An 18,399-nucleotide genomic window follows, 5' to 3' on the forward strand; every position below is an offset into this window, starting at 1 on the left:
CGGATTTGTTGCTTTTCGTGACTGCGTGTAAAATATGTATCGGGACCTTGGCATACATTGGTACTTGTCCAAGTGTACCTTTGCTCATAGTATTTGAGTAGCCTTGCAATACAGTTTGAACTGTATAATATTACATTTGTGTTATGGTTATTATCTTTCCCACTCGCCGATCTGGAGTTTTACGACTCACTCGCCACGAGTTCCATAAGCAAGTTTATTCAGGTATACACAGTTACATTATCATACATAGCAGCATATGTATAGACAACCGAGGATAACCCAAAAAAAGTCAAAGTGACTTATTTCCATTGGGGTCCTTGTGATAAATATTATTTATATTTAACCCTTAAACTGTCCAAATGTAGTTCTACGTTCACTCGCGTAGCACTCCGAATGTAGATCTACGTTGTTTTTTACATTCTTTGCTATGGGGAAAATCAAGGTCGGAGCGCTACGCGTGCAAACATAGATCTCCATTTGGACAATTTAACCCGTAAACGGTCCAAGCAGATCTACGTTCACATGTGTAGTGCTACAAAAGTAGATCTACGTTTTTTTTTACATATTTTCAAATATAACAAAAAAAAAGTAGATCAAAGTTTTTTACACATTTTCAAATGTAAAAAAACAAAAAGAAGATCTACTTTTTTTACAAACTTTCAAATGTTGAAAAAACGTATATATACGTTTGGACCGTTTACGGGTTAAGTCTTAAAAGTTAAAAACAGGCAAGTATCTTAAGTATGTAAAAACAGTTACAATAGTAAGACAATATAGTAAGATAATATAGTAAGATAATATAGTAAGATAATATAGTAAGATAATATAGTAAGATATAGTAAGATATAGTAAGATAATATAGTAAGATAATATAGTAAGATAATATAGTAAGATATAGTAAGATAATATAGTAAGATAATATAGTAAGATAATATAGTACGATAATATAGTAAGATAATATAGTACGATAATATAGTAATTAGTTATTTCCATATAAGAGATCATTCTCATCCCTTTCTGTACTCGCGTAGTGGTTGCAGGGGTCGAGTCACAGCTCCTGGCCCCGCCTCTTCACTGGTCGCTACTACATACTGTACCGTGGGTTGTTTGCAATCGTGTCATTACGACTGCACGAGTCGAGATATTATCCTCTTGTGCAAATGGTAAAAAAAAAATAACCTAAGAAAAAATATATCAAACCCAACCTAAAATAAACTAATGTACCTTAACCTTACTCTGCCATGGGTAGATGTGCATCACCCTAGATATGTCTGACTCTTTTTGGGGTTATCTTATGTAGTTTACACTATATATGATAATTGTACCTATGTGTACTTATGTGTATCTATGTGTACGTATGTGTACCTATGTGTATCTATGTGTATGTGTACCTATGTGTATCTATGTGTATGTATACCTATGTGTATCTATGTGTATGTATATCTATGTGTATCTATGTGTATCTGTGTATGTGTACCTATGTGTATCTATGTGTATCTGTGTATGTGTACCTATGTGTATCTATGTGTATGTGTACCTATGTGTACCTATGTGTATCTATGTGTATCTATGTGTATCTATGTGTATGTATATCTATGTGTATCTATGTGTATCTGTGTATGTGTACCTATGTGTATCTATGTGTATCTGTGTATGTGTACCTATGTGTATCTATGTGTATGTGTACCTATGTGTATCTATGTGTATGTGTACCTATGTGTATCTATGTGTATCTATGTGTATGTATGTGTATCTATGTGTATCTATGTGTATGTGTACCTATGTGTATCTATGTGTATGTGTATCTATGTGTACCTATGTGTATATGTGTACCTATGTGTATATGTGTACCTATGTGTACCTATGTGCATCTATGTGTACCTGTGCCTAAATAAACTTTATTACTTATTATGACCTAAAATCAAGTTAATTACCTTAACCTTACTCCGCCAAGGGTAGATGTGCATCATAACAGGTACATGACATGTACAACCATAATAATTTTCTTAATTATATCTCTGAAAATAAGAAAAAATTATTCCACGAGTCGTATTTATGATGGAGCGCTAAACCTGTAGGTGGTCATGCAGCACTTGACGGGGGGGGAGGAAATGGCCCAGGCAATCAAGTTTGATCCGAGGAAGTGGAATACAGCTCCAGGTCCCTGGAACAAGATAGTATCAGGTGGTATATACATATGTAACAGTTATATATACATATATATACCTGTACTGCACGAGTTAGGAACTGGCCAGCCTGGCCAGCCAGCTTCTTTAGGTCCATCTTGGTCCAGTTTGGTCCAGGTTTGGTCCAGGTTTGGTCGAGGTTTGGTCCAGACAGTATTGACACAGTTGGTTCTTGATCCTCTCAACAGATGGCGACTCTTCCTTCACTGCCTAAAATATATTATTATAACAAAAAACACTCACGTCCAGGACTTTTTTTTTTGAGTTCTTATAACCTGGTTAAAATATAATTAAAAAATATATATGAAAAGACCACTTCTGGTGTCTTTTTTGAGTTCCCATAACCTGGTTAAAATACACTAAAAAACTCTATAAGAAAAGACTACCTCTATTTTTTTTGAGTTCCCATAACATAGTTAAAATATAATTAAAAAATATATATAAAAAGACCACCTCTGGTGCCTTTTTTGAGTCCCTATAACCTGGGAGTGATTATTATTATAATCAAGGGGGAAGCGCTAAACCCGTAGGATTATACAGCGCCTGGGGGGGGGATGTGTAAGGCATTCAGGCTTAATTCGGGGAACTGGAGCACAGATCCAATTCCCTAAATCAAGAGCCCCTCACCAACATCAAGGAACCTTCCTTGAGGGGGTGCGAAATATAGCTTTAAACTCTTTATATATATATATATATATATATATATATATATATATATATATATATATATATATATATATATATATATATATATATATATATATATATATATATATATATATATATATATATTTGATGTACATTTATATATACTACTATACTCTGTTTGTTAAGCTGTGAAATAAGACGGAAAATTCCTCTTCGTTCTGTCTAGTCATTGTGTAAATAGTTTATTTGGGCACAAGTACGTACTAGTGCACTTATCATGAGTTGTTACATAATTGTAAATTATCTGAGATAATCAAAAAAGTCCCCGTGTACATGTGTAGACATAGTGTACATGTGTAGACATAGTGTACATGTGTACACATAGTGTACATGTGTAGACATAGTGTACATGTGTAGACATAGTGTACATGTGTAGACATAGTGTACATGTGTAGACATAGTGTACATGTGTACACATAGTGTACATGTGTAGACATAGTGTGCTTGGTAGTAGCAGTCATAGGTTAGTTGTAGCTGAGACACGATAGTTTGGTGTAGTAGTCACAGTCTGGTGAGGTAGTCTGATATAGCTGGGACACGATAGTCTGGTGTAGTAGTCACAGTCTGGTGAGGTAGTCTGATATAGCTGCGACACGATAGTCTCTAGGTGAGAAACAGCCACAAATTCTACTCTCTATATATAAAGGGTTTATAAAATGGACAAGTTGAAGAATGAGACGGTTGTACAGGATTCTGGGTGTCTTATACGTCTCCAATTATCCTAACTTCAACAAATTATGTAAAATAAAAAACATAAACTATGAAAGCAATACTGTTAAGCATCACGTGGTTACATTGATGGTGTGGCTGGCAGCTGTGATGGTGTTGCTGACACATGCTGTAACCATCTGATGAGGACACTACTGTATTCATCACTCGAAGTCCCACTCACATCTACGTCTGTTGCTACAGCAGAACTAACAACGCTTACAGTGATGCTATCTGCTTCTAACTAAGTTTATATCATCGCATAACTCACGGTAATAATCAATCCTTATTTCTACAGGTACATGATACGACGTATACAGACCATAGCTGACATCAATGACATACTATATAGAAACCCCTGGTTATGCACTGCATTTCCTGCAAATTAGATTTTGTCCCCAGGTAAACTCCAGGATGCTTTCCAGTGGCTTGATCAGTCCTGGAGTGATTAAGCCACTGGATAGCGAAACATTTCCACAATAAAAATACAGAAATGTTGCAAGAAATTCATTCATTAACACGATGGTATATTGGTACTCTTTTGCTGACAACTGTTCAGTATGGCGTACTTGCACTAGCGGGCCCCGTTCACCTATGGTCTCATCTCCAGCTACTACACTTCACCCTCCTGCATATAAGACTCTTGCATCTAGGGTGATGGACTGATAATATCAGACTACCTCTCCACTTCTTTTTTAACCAACGCTGTCTCAAGGAATGTGATTTATCTCTGTGTTCCATTAGGTGTCCCGTACCTCGGTTGGTAACACACTCAGCTTACACACTGCGGTCCGTGGTTCGATTTCCGGTATGTGTAGAACATTTAGGCGTATTTCCTTATTCCTTAAGACACCTGATATCTCTGTTCACCTAGCAGTAAAATAGGTACCTGGGTGTTAGCAGACTGGTGTGGGTCAATGAAGATTTCAAGGGATGTGTACTTGTGTTACTAATCAACTCGTCGGTATTTATACCACTGATATAATTAGAATATGTCTTGAGAAGCATTGAGTTTCTTCAGAGCTAAAACGTGCAGATCATGTTAAATAAGATTTAAATAAATACACGATCACAGTGATGATTCATAGCTGTTTCTGCTGGGTGGTTGGGACACTGGACTTGTGTTATTGCTGGGTGGTTGGGGCACTGGACTTGTGTTATTGCTGGGTGGTTGGGGCACTGGACTTGTGTTATTGCTGGGTGGTTGGGGCACTGGACTTGTGTTATTACTGGGTGGTTGGGGCACTGGACTTGTGTTATTGCTGGGTGGTTGGGGCACTGGACTTGTGTTATTGCTGGGTGGTTGGGGTACTGGACTTGTGTTATTGCTGGGTGGTTGGGGCACTGGACTTGTGTTATTGCTGGGTGGTTGGGGCACTGGACTTGTGTTATTGCTGGGTGGTTGGGGCACTGGACTTGTGTTATTGCTGGGTGGTTGGGGTACTGGACTTGTGTTATTGCTGGGTGGTTGGGGCACTGGACTTGTGTTATTGCTGGGTGGTTGGGACACTGGACTTGTGTTATTGCTGGGTGGTTGGGGCACTGGACTTGTGTTATTGCTGGGTGGTTGGGGTACTGGACTTGTGTTATTGCTGGGTGGTTGGGGCACTGGACTTGTGTTATTGCTGGGTGGTTGGGGCACTGGACTTGTGTTATTGCTGGGTGGTTGGGGCACTGGACTTGTGTTATTGCTGGGTGGTTGGGGTACTGGACTTGTGTTATTGCTGGGTGGTTGGGGCACTGGACTTGTGTTATTGCTGGGTGGTTGGGGCACTGGACTTGTGTTATTGCTGGGTGGTTGGGGCACTGGACTTGTGTTATTGCTGGGTGGTTGGGGTACTGGACTTGTGTTATTGCTGGGTGGTTGGGGCACTGGACTTGTGTTATTGCTGGGTGGTTGGGACACTGGACTTGTGTTATTGCTGGGTGGTTGGGGCACTGGACTTGTGTTATTGCTGGGTGGTTGGGGTACTGGACTTGTGTTATTGCTGGGTGGTTGGGGTACTGGACTTGTGTTATTGCTCAGTGGTTGGGGCACTGGACTTGTGTTATTGCTGGGTGGTTGGGGTACTGGACTTGTGTTATTGCTCAGTGGTTGGGGCACTGGACTTGTGTTATTGCTGGGTGGTTGGGGTACTGGACTTGTGTTATTGCTGGGTGGTTGGGGTACTGGACTTGTGTTATTGCTCAGTGGTTGGGGCACTGGACTTGTGTTATTGCTGGGTGGTTGGGGCACTGGACTTGTGTTATTGCTCAGTGGTTGGGGCACTGGACTTGTGTTATTGCTGGGTGGTTGGGGTACTGGACTTGTGTTATTGCTGGGTGGTTGGGGCACTGGACTTATGTTATTGCTGGGTGGTTGGGGCACTGGACTTGTGTTATTGCTGGGTGGTTGGGGCACTGGACTTGTGTTATTGCTGGGTGGTTGGGGCACTGGACTTGTGTTATTGCTGGGTGGTTGGGGCACTGGACTTGTGTTATTGCTGGGTGGTTGGGGCACTGGACTTGTGTTATTGCTGGGTGGTTGGGGCACTGGACTTGTGTTATTGCTGGGTGGTTGGGACACTGGACTTGTGTTATTGCTGGGTGGTTGGGGTTTACCTGGAGTTTACCTGGAGAGAGTTCCGCGGGTCAACGCCCCCTCGGCCCGGTCTGTGACCAGGCCTCCTGGTGGACCAGAGCCTGATCAACCAGGCTGTTACTGCTGGCTGCACGCAAACCAAAGTACGAGCCACAGCCCGGCTGGTCAGGAACCGACTTTAGGTGCTAGTCCAGTGCCAGCTTGAAGACTGCCAGGGGTGATGCACTTGTTTGACAAGTAAGTATATTCAGGTATACACAAATACAGTTACATAGATTATCATACATAGCAGAATGTGTAGAGAACCCAAGATAACGCCCCCCCCCCAAAAAAAAAAAAAAAAAACAGACAAAGTTACTTATTTCCATTGGAGTCCTTTGTCTCTTCTTGGTGTCTCAATTCTAATGATTCTTCCAGACTGACTCACAAAATCGTAATGACACGATTGGAAACCCATACCACGGGTGGGGATAGAACCCGCGGTCAGTCATAAAAACCCAGCGCGTTGGTCTGCAGTTTCTTGACTCTGATCACGGGTTCTATCTCCGCCCGTGGTATGGTTTGGTTCTTCCAGACTATTGACCCCTCGAGGGAGGTTCCTTCATGCTGGTGACGGGCTCTTGATCTAGGGAATTGGATCTGTACTCCAGTTCCCTGAATTGAACCTGAATGCCTTCCATCCCCCCACATGCGCTGTATAATCCTATGGGTTTAGCGCTCCAGGTAAACTCCCCCATGATTATAATCCAGACTGCTGAGAACTTCTCCAGGCTGAGACTAAGAACCTCAGAACCACTTCTAGGGTGACGGACTGATTACATCGTCTCTACACCTCCACCGGTTCTTCTGTCTATATTCGACTGAAGAAGGTTGTGCAAGTGAAACTTTTAGTCGGTAAGGATACCCAAATATTGCACATGTTTATAACTTGTAAGATAAGATAAGATTTCGTTCGGATTTTTAACCCCGGAGGGTTAGCCACCCAGGATAACCCAAGAAAGTCAGTGCGTCATCGAGGACTGTCTAACTTATTTCCATTGGGGTCCTCAGTCTTGTCCCCCAGGATGCCACCCACACCAGTCGACTAACACCCAGGTACCTATTTGCTGCTAGGTGAACAGGACAACAGGTGTAAGGAAACGTGTCGAAATGTTTCCACCCGCCGGGAATCGAACCCGGGCGCTCCGTGTGTGAAGCGGGAGCTGTAGCCACCAGGCCACCGGGCCACTGGGCCACCGGGCCACCAACAATTATCATTCATGTGTAAACTACAATTGGTATTGTTTATCATTGGTATTGTATTCCATTGGTACTGTATATCATTGGTATTGTATTCCATTGGTAATACGATTCTTTCTCAAAAATGTTAAAATATTAGTGAAGGTTGAAGGGACAGTGGACCTTAAGTTACACCTCCACTGAAGGAGTCCCGCCCACATTGTGACCACTGGTACATTGCTCCGCCCCACTGCTACACTTACATAAGCTCTCTCTCTCTCTCAGGTCTCAGTGAATAAGTCTGGTGTGCTTGTGGGACTCATACAGTGGAACATAAATAGTCTGCTGACACTGTGCTGGCTACCTTCACCAGCTGCTGACACTGTGCTGGCTACCTTCACCAGCTGCTGACACTGTGCTGGCTACCTTCACCAGCTGCTGACACTGTGCTGGCTACCTTCACCAGCTGCTGACACTGTGCTGGCTACCTTCACCAGCTGCTGACACTGTGCTGGCTACCTTCACCAGCTGCTGACACTGTGCTGGCTACCTTCACCAGCTGCTGACACTGTGCTGGCTGCCTTCACCAGCTGCTGACACTGTGCTGGCTGCCTTCACCAGCTGCTGACACTGTGCTGGCTGCCTTCACCAGCTGCTGACACTGCTGGCTGCCTTCACCAGCTGCTGACACTGCTGGCTGCCTTCACCAGCTGCTGACACTGTGCTGGCTGCCTTCACCAGCTGCTGACACTGTGCTGGCTGCCTTCACCAGCTGCTGACACTGTGCTGGCTGCCTTCACCAGCTGCTGACACTGCTGGCTGCCTTCACCAGCTGCTGACACTGCTGGCTGCCTTCACCATGCTGTTAGCTGCTCAGCTCTCAACCCCAGGTTCTCTTTTTCATATATTATACAATAGAATAATATTTTAAAACTGTATTAATTAGTTTCAACATTGAAGTTTTTATTTTATATATGCTATTACCGTTTTTTTTTTTGTTAAATCAAAGAAACAATTGAATTATTGTCTCCATCACAAAGTTAAAGGTGGTGATCGCCCGTCAAACGATTTACAAGAAATTCTGGTAAAACGTAAACGCTATAAGGTAAGGTACCTAGGGATTGGCTGAGAGTGTTCTCGAAAACGACTAAAGCTTTTGAGAACGTCAACAGACAATATGCTTAGCAGTGTATTCTGAGGGTCTGAATGTTGCTTAGTTTAATATGTTTATAATGTACCCCATACCCATCCTGTGGGGGGTAGTCACCCCATACCCATCCTGTGGGCGGTAGTCACCCCATACCCATCCTGTGGGCGGTAGTCACCCCATACCCATCCTGTGGGCGGTAGTCACCCCATACCCATCCTTTGGGGGGTAGTCACTCCATACCCATCCTGTGGGGGGTAGTCATCCCATACCCATCCTGTGGGGGGTAGTCACCCCATACCCATCCTGTGGACGGTAGTCACCCCATACCCATCCTGTGGGCGGTAGTCACCCCATACCCATCCTGTGGGCGGTAGTCACCCCATACCCATCCTTTGGGGGGTAGTCACTCCATACCCATCCTGTGGGCGGTAGTCACCCCATACCCATCCTGTGGGGGGTAGTCACCCCATACCCATCCTGTGGGGGGTAGTCACTCCATACCCATCCTGTGGGCAGTAGTCACCCCATACCCATCCTGTGGGGGGTAGTCACCCCATACCCATCCTGTAAGGGGTAGTCAAAAGATTACAGAGGTACATAATGGGTCCAGGGACTGGACCCCAAAGTTATGATAGCTGAACTAGTTACAAAGGTAATGACCTCCAGGTAGATCTGGTCACAATCATGACAAATTACAAAGGTAATGACCTCCAGGTAGATCTGGTCACAATCATGACAAATTACAAAGGTAATGAACTATCTACACTGATGCAAAGTCAAACACATTTGTAATACTCTCGTGTTGAGAGCTGTCTGATAATTCTTTTCACTGAATCAGTCAGATTTTAGCAGACTGAATCAAAAGAAGTCTAAAATGAAGCCATAAAAAAGATATGGAAGCTAAGAACAAGGCCATAAAAAAATGCTTTTGGGTTTGTACCTGTATTCCATCACCTCTTAAATTTCCTCCATTTTTAATTAATTTAGCACCTGTGTCTCCCTCTGAAATGTCCTCCATATAGATTTTAGATTTTGCCACCGAAGTGGCTAGTTTATTGTGCACCCCATATCCATCCTGTGGACGGTAGCGCGAGAGCATATGGATACACAAAAGGCCTAGGAACTAGGCCCCAAAGGGTTAACAGGAATACATATGGATTTATATCTACATATCTATAGTTCACTTATCTGTTACAAGCAAATTTAGGAAATTTGCTTAGTATATCTGGTATCTTATTTTCATTAATAAGATATCTTGACATGTCACATAGGTTATTATACTGTCTGTCTCTGTATTCCTCAATGAGTGGACAATTAAGCACATAGTGTTCAAGAGAGTGACCATATGCCTGATCACATAATTTACATTTAGTTTGATCATCATCTGTGTGTCTCCCAAACTGCCAGAAGTACTTGTAACCAAGCCTAAGCCTGGCCACTACAACATCAGTCAGTCTGTTCACATTGCAAGTTGCTCCATAAACATACTTATCTACGTTCATGTTATCATAGTGGGTTATAGATCTACTCAGGCTTCTAACTGCATTCCTATAACAATCATTTTCATTATTTACTTCTCTCCTAATATTATTCCTAATGCTAGACACAGTTATACCAAAGTTATATTCTACATTCTCCTTCTCGATACTCTTCTTGGCTAACATATCAACTTTATCATGAAGGAGTAATCCAATGTGTGATGGGATCCATAGCAATTGTACATTAATTCCTTTGTCCTTAATTTTTGAGTATCTATACCTGGCTTCCCCAATGAGCATGTTGTTGGAGTCATTATATGAGCCAAGAGCCTTCAATGATGACATAGAATCAGTAATGATGATAGAGTCAAGCTCAGTGTCATAGGTTAGCTTTAGCGCCATTAGGATTGCAAACAATTCAGTTTGCAGTGTAGACGCCCAGTTGTTAATTCTTATGCCTAACTCAACAAATTTATTATCGTTCTTAACTAGGGAGGTGGCAACAAGAGCAGATGCAGCCCTGCCAGAAGACTCCTGTTTAGATCCATCAGTGTATATAACTTGTGATAACTTGTTACTACCAGCTAGGTGAGAAATTTCTTCTTGAGCAGTTGCTCTAACAAGAGATTTAAGGAAGGGATTACTAGCAATGAGCTTCTTGGGAGGGACTTGTAGGTATGTGATATTAAATGAACACATCTTCCATGGAGGGGTGAAATGCTCTTGTTGCCTACAGTGATACAGTTCATGCAGGTTATAAAACTTAATGCAATTGCACGTTTTCACAATCCATTTAGATCTGTGTGTATTTACCTCTAGACACTTGGTAAGATTCACTGTGACAGTGTCTGGTTCGTTTCTCAACATTCTAATACCGAGTACAGTGTTAATTTCAACAATCCTATCACTGATACTAGAAATACCAAGCTCCTTCCTCATGTTAAGAACTTTTGTAGATCTGGGACAGCCAAGAATAATCCTGAGAGCTTCATTTTGCATTAACTCCAAGGGTCGGAGAGAACTTTCTCTAGCTAATATCAACATGGGAGCAGCATAATCAATTAAGGACCTAACATAAGCTAAGTACATCATTCTCACGATTCTCACATTTGCACCATAGTTGGGATTGTAGCCAGCAACAGCTTTGAGAGCATTTAGCCTAGCTTTACATTTCTTGTTTAGTTGTGGTATAGTGGATTTGTTAAAGGGTACATCTACACCAAGATATCTGTAAGTTTTAACGTAGCTAATGATTTCACCCTGCAAATAGATGGGTGGGGGATGTCGTTTGCTTGTTAATATCTTAGTTTTAGAGGAAGATATTATGAGGCCTAGTCGATTACAAATTGCTTGAACTTCATTAAGAATGGTATTCATCTTCTTATGCCCTGTTGTATGGATCATGATATCATCAGCATAGCTTATAGCTATATGTTTAGGTGAGGCAGGTAGAGCATTTAGGAGAGCATTAATCAGAATATTAAATAGCATGGGACTAAGAACTCCTCCCTGCGGTGTACCTAAAGACATTTCTTTAGAATCACTTCTGAAGCCTTGGTAAAGGACAGAGGATACTCTATTTGACAGGTATCCTATTATCCAGCAGAGTAAGCTACCACCAATATTCATTTTGGCTAGTTCATGTAGTATAACGGTTCTGTTCGCAATATCAAATGCAGATTTTAGATCAAGAAAAGTGGTAAAACTAGTAGAGGTGTGTGCAGTGAGAAAGGTGGAAATACAGTTCTGCACACTTTTACCTTTCATGAACCCATAGAGGTAGGGGGAAAGTTGATCTCTGATTCTGTAGTACAGTCTGTTAAGCATCATTCTTTCAAAAGTTTTACAAAGACAACTAGTTAAGGAGATCGGCCTAAATGTATCAGGCTGTTGGGGCTTAGGGATAGGCACAATGAGACTATTGGTCCAGGAAGTAGGAAGAACGCCCTCAATGTAACTGAGATTATACAGTGCCAACAAAGGGTTATCAGGCACGTGCCTTAGGGTTCTGAGAATATCATAGGTTATACCATCCTCTCCAGGAGCAGTTGATCGACCTTTGGTTAATGCATTATCTAATTCATACTCGGTAAAGAGGCAATCACTCTCATCAATATTTAGGCTCATAAAATTAATCAGTTTCAACATTTCTTCAGAAGTTCTCTCTAAATTTTTTCTAATATGAGATGGAAGGCTTTCATGCCTGGATGTTTTGGACCAGTCATTTATGAGGTCATTTGCTTTTTCAAGAGGAAAGGGATGAGCAACATTGCCAGTCTTTTTCCTGGTTATTTTATTTATACCTTTCCAAGCCAAACTCAAAGGGGTGGACCTATTTAATCCACTAACAAACTGTTCCCATTCCTGTTGCCTAAGTTCTTCCTTTCTATTCCTTGCATTTGTTAGTGCAGCTTGGAACGTTCTGAGCAGGTCTGGGGTTCTACATTCACGGTATGCTTTACCAATCCTCCTAGCTGCATGTGTTAGATTGCACAGCTGTGGATCATTATAGTATTTACATTGGTTTTTATTGTTATTTATAGTGGAGGGTTTTTGTTTCCTATTCCTGCCCACTTGATCTGTGAGAACACTCTCAATAGTGGTAATTAAATCATCATTAAATTTTTGTGTGCCAATGGGCTCGTAATTCTTATACCATTGATACAAGTGGTTAATAAAGTTGTCTCTGTGTTCTGGTTTGAGAATAAGTTTCCTCCTTCTGTATTTAGCTCCTTGATTGCTGGAGATGTGATCAAGATTGACAGTTGTTAGTCTTGGGAAGTGATCAGATAGAAGATCATCAACTATGACAGAGTCATGCATCGTATATGATGTATTAAATCCAAGACACAGATCTAGTATGCCACCATATATGTGAGTAGGCTCAGTAGTGCCCACAATTCGAACATTATCATGCTCATTTAGCAATCTCACTAGTTTAGTTCCATTGGTGTTTGTTATAGACCCACCAATATTCTTATGTCTGGCATTAAAATCTCCAAGAATGATGGTAGGTTCACTATTGATGCGATCTGGTAAAGCATCAGGTCGAAGCTGGTTCGCTGGGGCATAGAGATTAAAAATGTTTATGGAAAAATCGCCTGCATATACTTTGACACCATGATACTGCATGTTAACTCGACTCTGCAAGGAAAGGAGTGAATGTGGCAAGTTCTTTCTGACATACATCACACAACAGTTGGTTGACCTTAGGTTATAAGCTGCATATCCAGGCAAGTTTGGTGGAGGTGCTCCATCTTTCAATCTACATTCCTTTCAAACAGATGACATCAATATTCTTGGTTGCACTAATATGATGTAAGTCAGGCAACCGCTTCCTGATGGAAGCAATGTTCCATGAAAAGATTTGTAATGTATCCATTGTAGTGAGTTATTACAATCTCTTGCTCATAAGATGGTAAAACTATTATGCTTTGACTACAGTGTGCAGATACTTAAGAGCAAATAGCATAGTTTGTACGTCTTTATCTTCAGGACCTTTATTTTTAAGCATTTTTCGGCATTTTGGCAGCCAGTGATAAGGCAATTTTTGAAGGCAAGAGTTTCCCACAAGGACTGCAGTCAGAACCCAAACAACCTTCGACGTAAACCTGATAACAGTCCTTTAATGGTAACTGAGGATGGGGCCATCCAGTCTACCACAGCCAGATCTGAGACTGAACCTCTGCAAAGTGTGCAAGAACCCAACCTCACTGCAAAGGATTCTGGTGATACCAGAATGCCATCACACACACCAGCTGTGGAGGAGCTAGCCATCCCTGCTAGCACATATGGAACTACTGGTCTGCCACTACAGATACCTATGGCTACACCTGAATATGGGGATGAGTTTGTCATTTCTCCCAATACACACAACTACAACAGTCAGACGGACACCACACAGGTAACCTCCCTGGAAATTGGAGATGAGTCAGATGCACAGGACCTACCTGCAATGAATGATGAAACAGAGAACACTAATGTAACCATGGTACCTGTTAAGGTGATAGGTGTTAAAGGAAGCACTAACCCAGAAGTGCCATCCTCCGGAGAGGCATTGGATTCGCCTGACCTTCCTTATATTATAACAACTTTCCAGAAAAAAATTGAGCATCTTGAACAGATCCTGACAAGTTTAATAAATATATGTAATCAGGATGATGCTCTTGAGCATGGTGATGATGTCAAAAGTGCAGCAATCTCCGTTCAGCTTCCAGCAATTTGTGAGAAAGAAGCCCATAACTCTTGTCTTCAAGACTTGCCTTGGAACTGGCTGCCAATATGCCGAAAAATGCTTAAAAATAAAGGTCCTGAAGATAAAGACGTACAAACTATGCTATTTGCTCTTAAGTGTCTGCACACTGTAGTCAAAGCATAATAGTTTTACCATCTTATGAGCAAGAGATTGTAATAACTCACTACAATGGATACATTACAAATCTTTTCATGGAACATTGCTTCCATCAGGAAGCGGTTGCCTGACTTACATCATATTAGTGCAACCAAGAATATTGATGTCATCTGTTTGCAGGAATGTAGATTGAAAGATGGAGCACCTCCACCAAACTTGCCTGGATATGCAGCTTATAACCTAAGGTCAACCAACTGTTGTGTGATGTATGTCAGAAAGAACTTGCCACATTCACTCCTTTCCTTGCAGAGTCGAGTTAACATGCAGTATCATGGTGTCAAAGTACATGCAGGCGATTTTTCCATAAACATTTTTAATCTCTATGCCCCAGCGAACCAGCTTCGACCTGATGCTTTACCAGATCGCATCAATAGTGAACCTACCATCATTCTTGGAGATTTTAATGCCAGACATAAGAATATTGGTGGGTCTATAACAAACACCAATGGAACTAAACTAGTGAGATTGCTAAATGAGCATGATAATGTTCGAATTGTGGGCACTACTGAGCCTACTCACATATATGGTGGCATACTAGATCTGTGTCTTGGATTTAATACATCATATACGATGCATGACTCTGTCATAGTTGATGATCTTCTATCTGATCACTTCCCAAGACTAACAACTGTCAATCTTGATCACATCTCCAGCAATCAAGGAGCTAAATACAGAAGGAGGAAACTTATTCTCAAACCAGAACACAGAGACAACTTTATTAACCACTTGGATCAATGGTATAAGAATTACGAGCCCATTGGCACACAAAAATTTAATGATGATTTAATTACCACTATTGAGAGTGTTCTCACAGATCAAGTGGGCAGGAATAGGAAACAAAAACCCTCCACTATAAATAATAAAAACCAATGTAAATACTATAATGATCCACAGCTGCGCAATCTAACACATGCAGCTAGGAGGATTGGTAAAGCATACCGTGAATGTAGAACCCCAGACCTGCTCAGAACGTTCCAAGCTGCACTAACAAATGCAAGGAATAGAAAGGAAGAACTTAGGCAACAGGAATGGGAACAGTTTGTTAGTGGATTAAATAGGTCCACCCCTTTGAGTTTGGCTTGGAAAGGTATAAATAAAATAACCAGGAAAAAGACTGGCAATGTTGCTCATCCCTTTCCTCTTGAAAAAGCAAATGACCTCATAAATGACTGGTCCAAAACATCCAGGCATGAAAGCCTTCCATCTCATATTAGAAAAAATTTAGAGAGTACTTCTGAAGAAATGTTGAAACTGATTAATTTTATGAGCCAAAATATTGATGAGAGTGATTGCCTCTTTACCGAGTATGAATTAGATAATGCATTAACCAAAGGTCGATCAACTGCTCCTGGAGAGGATGGTATAACCTATGATATTCTCAGAAATCTAAGGCACGTGCCTGATAACCCTTTGTTGGCACTGTATAATCTCAGTTACATTGAGGGCGTTCTTCCTACTTCCTGGACCAATAGTCTCATTGTGCCTATCCCTAAGCCCCAACAGCCTGATACATTTAGGCCGATCTCCTTAACTAGTTGTCTTTGTAAAACTTTTGAAAGAATGATGCTTAACAGACTGTACTACAGAATCAGACACCAACTTTCCCCCTACCTCTATGGGTTCATGAAAGGTAAAAGTGTGCAGAACTGTATTTCCACCTTTCTCACTGCACACACCTCTACTAGTTTTACCACTTTTCTTGATCTAAAATCTGCATTTGATATTGCGAACAGAACCGTTATACTACATGAACTAGCCAAAATGAATATTGGTGGTAGCTTACTCTGCTGGATAATAGGATACCTGTCAAACAGAGTATCCTCTGTCCTTTACCAAGGCTTCAGAAGTGATTCTAAAGAAATGTCCTTAGGTACACCGCAGGGAGGAGTTCTTAGTCCCATGCTATTTAATATTCTGATTAATGCTCTCCTAAATGCTCTACCTGCCTCACCTAAACATATAGCTATAAGCTATGCTGATGATATCATGATCCATACAACAGGGCATAAGAAGATGAATACCATTCTTAATGAAGTTCAAGCAATTTGTAATCGACTAGGCCTCATAATATCTTCCTCTAAAACTAAGATATTAACAAGCAAACGACATCCCCCACCCATCTATTTGCAGGGTGAAATCATTAGCTACGTTAAAACTTACAGATATCTTGGTGTAGATGTACCCTTTAACAAATCCACTATACCACAACTAAACAAGAAATGTAAAGCTAGGCTAAATGCTCTCAAAGCTGTTGCTGGCTACAATCCCAACTATGGTGCAAATGTGAGAATCGTGAGAATGATGTACATAGCCTATGTTAGGTCCTTAATTGATTATGCTGCTCCCATGTTGATATTAGCTAGAGAAAGTTCTCTCCGACCCTTGGAGTTAATGCAAAATGAAGCTCTCAGGATTATTCTTGGCTGTCCCAGATCTACAAAAGTTCTTAACATGAGGAAGGAGCTTGGTATTTCTAGTATCAGTGATAGGATTGTTGAAATTAACACTGTACTCGGTATTAGAATGTTGAGAAACGAACCAGACACTGTCACAGTGAATCTTACCAAGTGTCTAGAGGTAAATACACACAGATCTAAATGGATTGTGAAAACGTGCAATTGCATTAAGTTTTATAACCTGCATGAACTGTATCACTGTAGGCAACAAGAGCATTTCACCCCTCCATGGAAGATGTGTTCATTTAATATCACATACCTACAAGTCCCTCCCAAGAAGCTCATTGCTAGTAATCCCTTCCTTAAATCTCTTGTTAGAGCAACTGCTCAAGAAGAAATTTTTCGCCTAGCTGGTAGTAACAAGTTATCACAAGTTATATACACTGATGGATCTAAACAGGAGTCTTCTGGCAGGGCTGCATCTGCTCTTGTTGCCACTTCCCTAGTTAAGAACGATAATAAATTTGTTGAGTTAGGCATAAGAATTAACAACTGGGCGTCTACACTGCAAACTGAATTGTTTGCAATCCTAATGGCGCTAAAGCTAACCTATGACACTGAGCTTGACTCTATCATCATTACTGATTCTTTGTCATCATTGAAGGCTCTTGACTCATGTAATGACTCCAACAACATGCTCATTGGGGAAGCCAGGTATAGATACTCAAAAATTAGGGACAAAGGAATTAATGTACAATTGCTATGGATCCCATCACACATTGGATTACTCCTTCATGATAAAGTTGATATGTTAGCCAAGAAGAGTATCGAGAAGGAGAATGTAGAATATAACTTTGGTATAACTGTGTCTAGCATTAGGAATAATATTAGGAGAGAAGTAAATAATGAAAATGATTGTTATAGGAATGCAGTTAGAAGCCTGAGTAGATCTATAACCCACTATGATAACATGAACGTAGATAAGTATGTTTATGGAGCAACTTGCAATGTGAACAGACTGACTGATGTTGTAGTGGCCAGGCTTAGGCTTGGTTACAAGTACTTCTGGCAGTTTGGGAGACACACAGATGATGATCAAACTAAATGTAAATTATGTGATCAGGCATATGGTCACTCTCTTGAACACTATGTGCTTAATTGTCCACTTATTGAGGAATACAGAGACAGACAGTATAATAACCTATGTGACATGTCAAGATATCTTATTAATGAAAATAAGATACCAGATATACTAAGCAAATTTCCTAAATTTGCTTGTAACAGATAAGTGAACTATAGATATGTAGATATAAATCCATATGTATTCCTGTTAACCCTTTGGGGCCTAGTTCCTAGGCCTTTTGTGTATCCATATGCTCTCGCGCTACCGTCCACAGGATGGATATGGGGTGCACAATAAACTAGCCACTTCGGTGGCAAAATCTAAAAAAAAAAATCTAATATGAGGAAGGTCAGGCGAATCCAATGCCTCTCCGGAGGATGGCACTTCTGAGTTAGTGCTTTCTTTAACACCTATCACCTTAACAGGTACCATGGTTACAT

At 41.1% G+C, this 18,399-nt stretch overlaps 2 protein-coding genes across 4 annotated transcripts in view; one reads left to right on the top strand and one right to left on the bottom strand.

Moving 5' to 3' along the window:
• Positions 1-2,390, bottom strand: part of EndoB (SH3 domain containing GRB2 like, endophilin-B) — a 67,824-nt gene extending 65,434 nt beyond the window's left edge. For 2 of the 3 annotated variants that reach the window (XM_070104953.1, XM_070104955.1), the window contains exon 1: positions 2,227-2,390. In XM_070104953.1, coding sequence (XP_069961054.1) covers positions 2,227-2,283 — 57 coding nt within the window. In that variant the 5' untranslated portion in view covers positions 2,284-2,390. The remainder of the gene's footprint in view (positions 1-2,226) is intronic. The other variant, XM_070104954.1, reaches the window with a different exon arrangement.
• A 5,715-nt stretch (positions 2,391-8,105) lies between these two features.
• Positions 8,106-18,399, top strand: part of LOC128701715 (proton-coupled amino acid transporter-like protein CG1139) — a 72,717-nt gene continuing 62,423 nt past the window's right edge. The window contains exon 1 of the mRNA XM_053795582.2: positions 8,106-8,291. Within this exon, the coding sequence (XP_053651557.1) occupies positions 8,261-8,291 (31 nt within the window). The 5' untranslated portion in view covers positions 8,106-8,260. The remainder of the gene's footprint in view (positions 8,292-18,399) is intronic.

This window comes from Cherax quadricarinatus, chromosome 96 (genome assembly GCF_038502225.1).
Source record: "Cherax quadricarinatus isolate ZL_2023a chromosome 96, ASM3850222v1, whole genome shotgun sequence".
NCBI lineage: Eukaryota > Metazoa > Arthropoda > Malacostraca > Decapoda > Parastacidae > Cherax > Cherax quadricarinatus.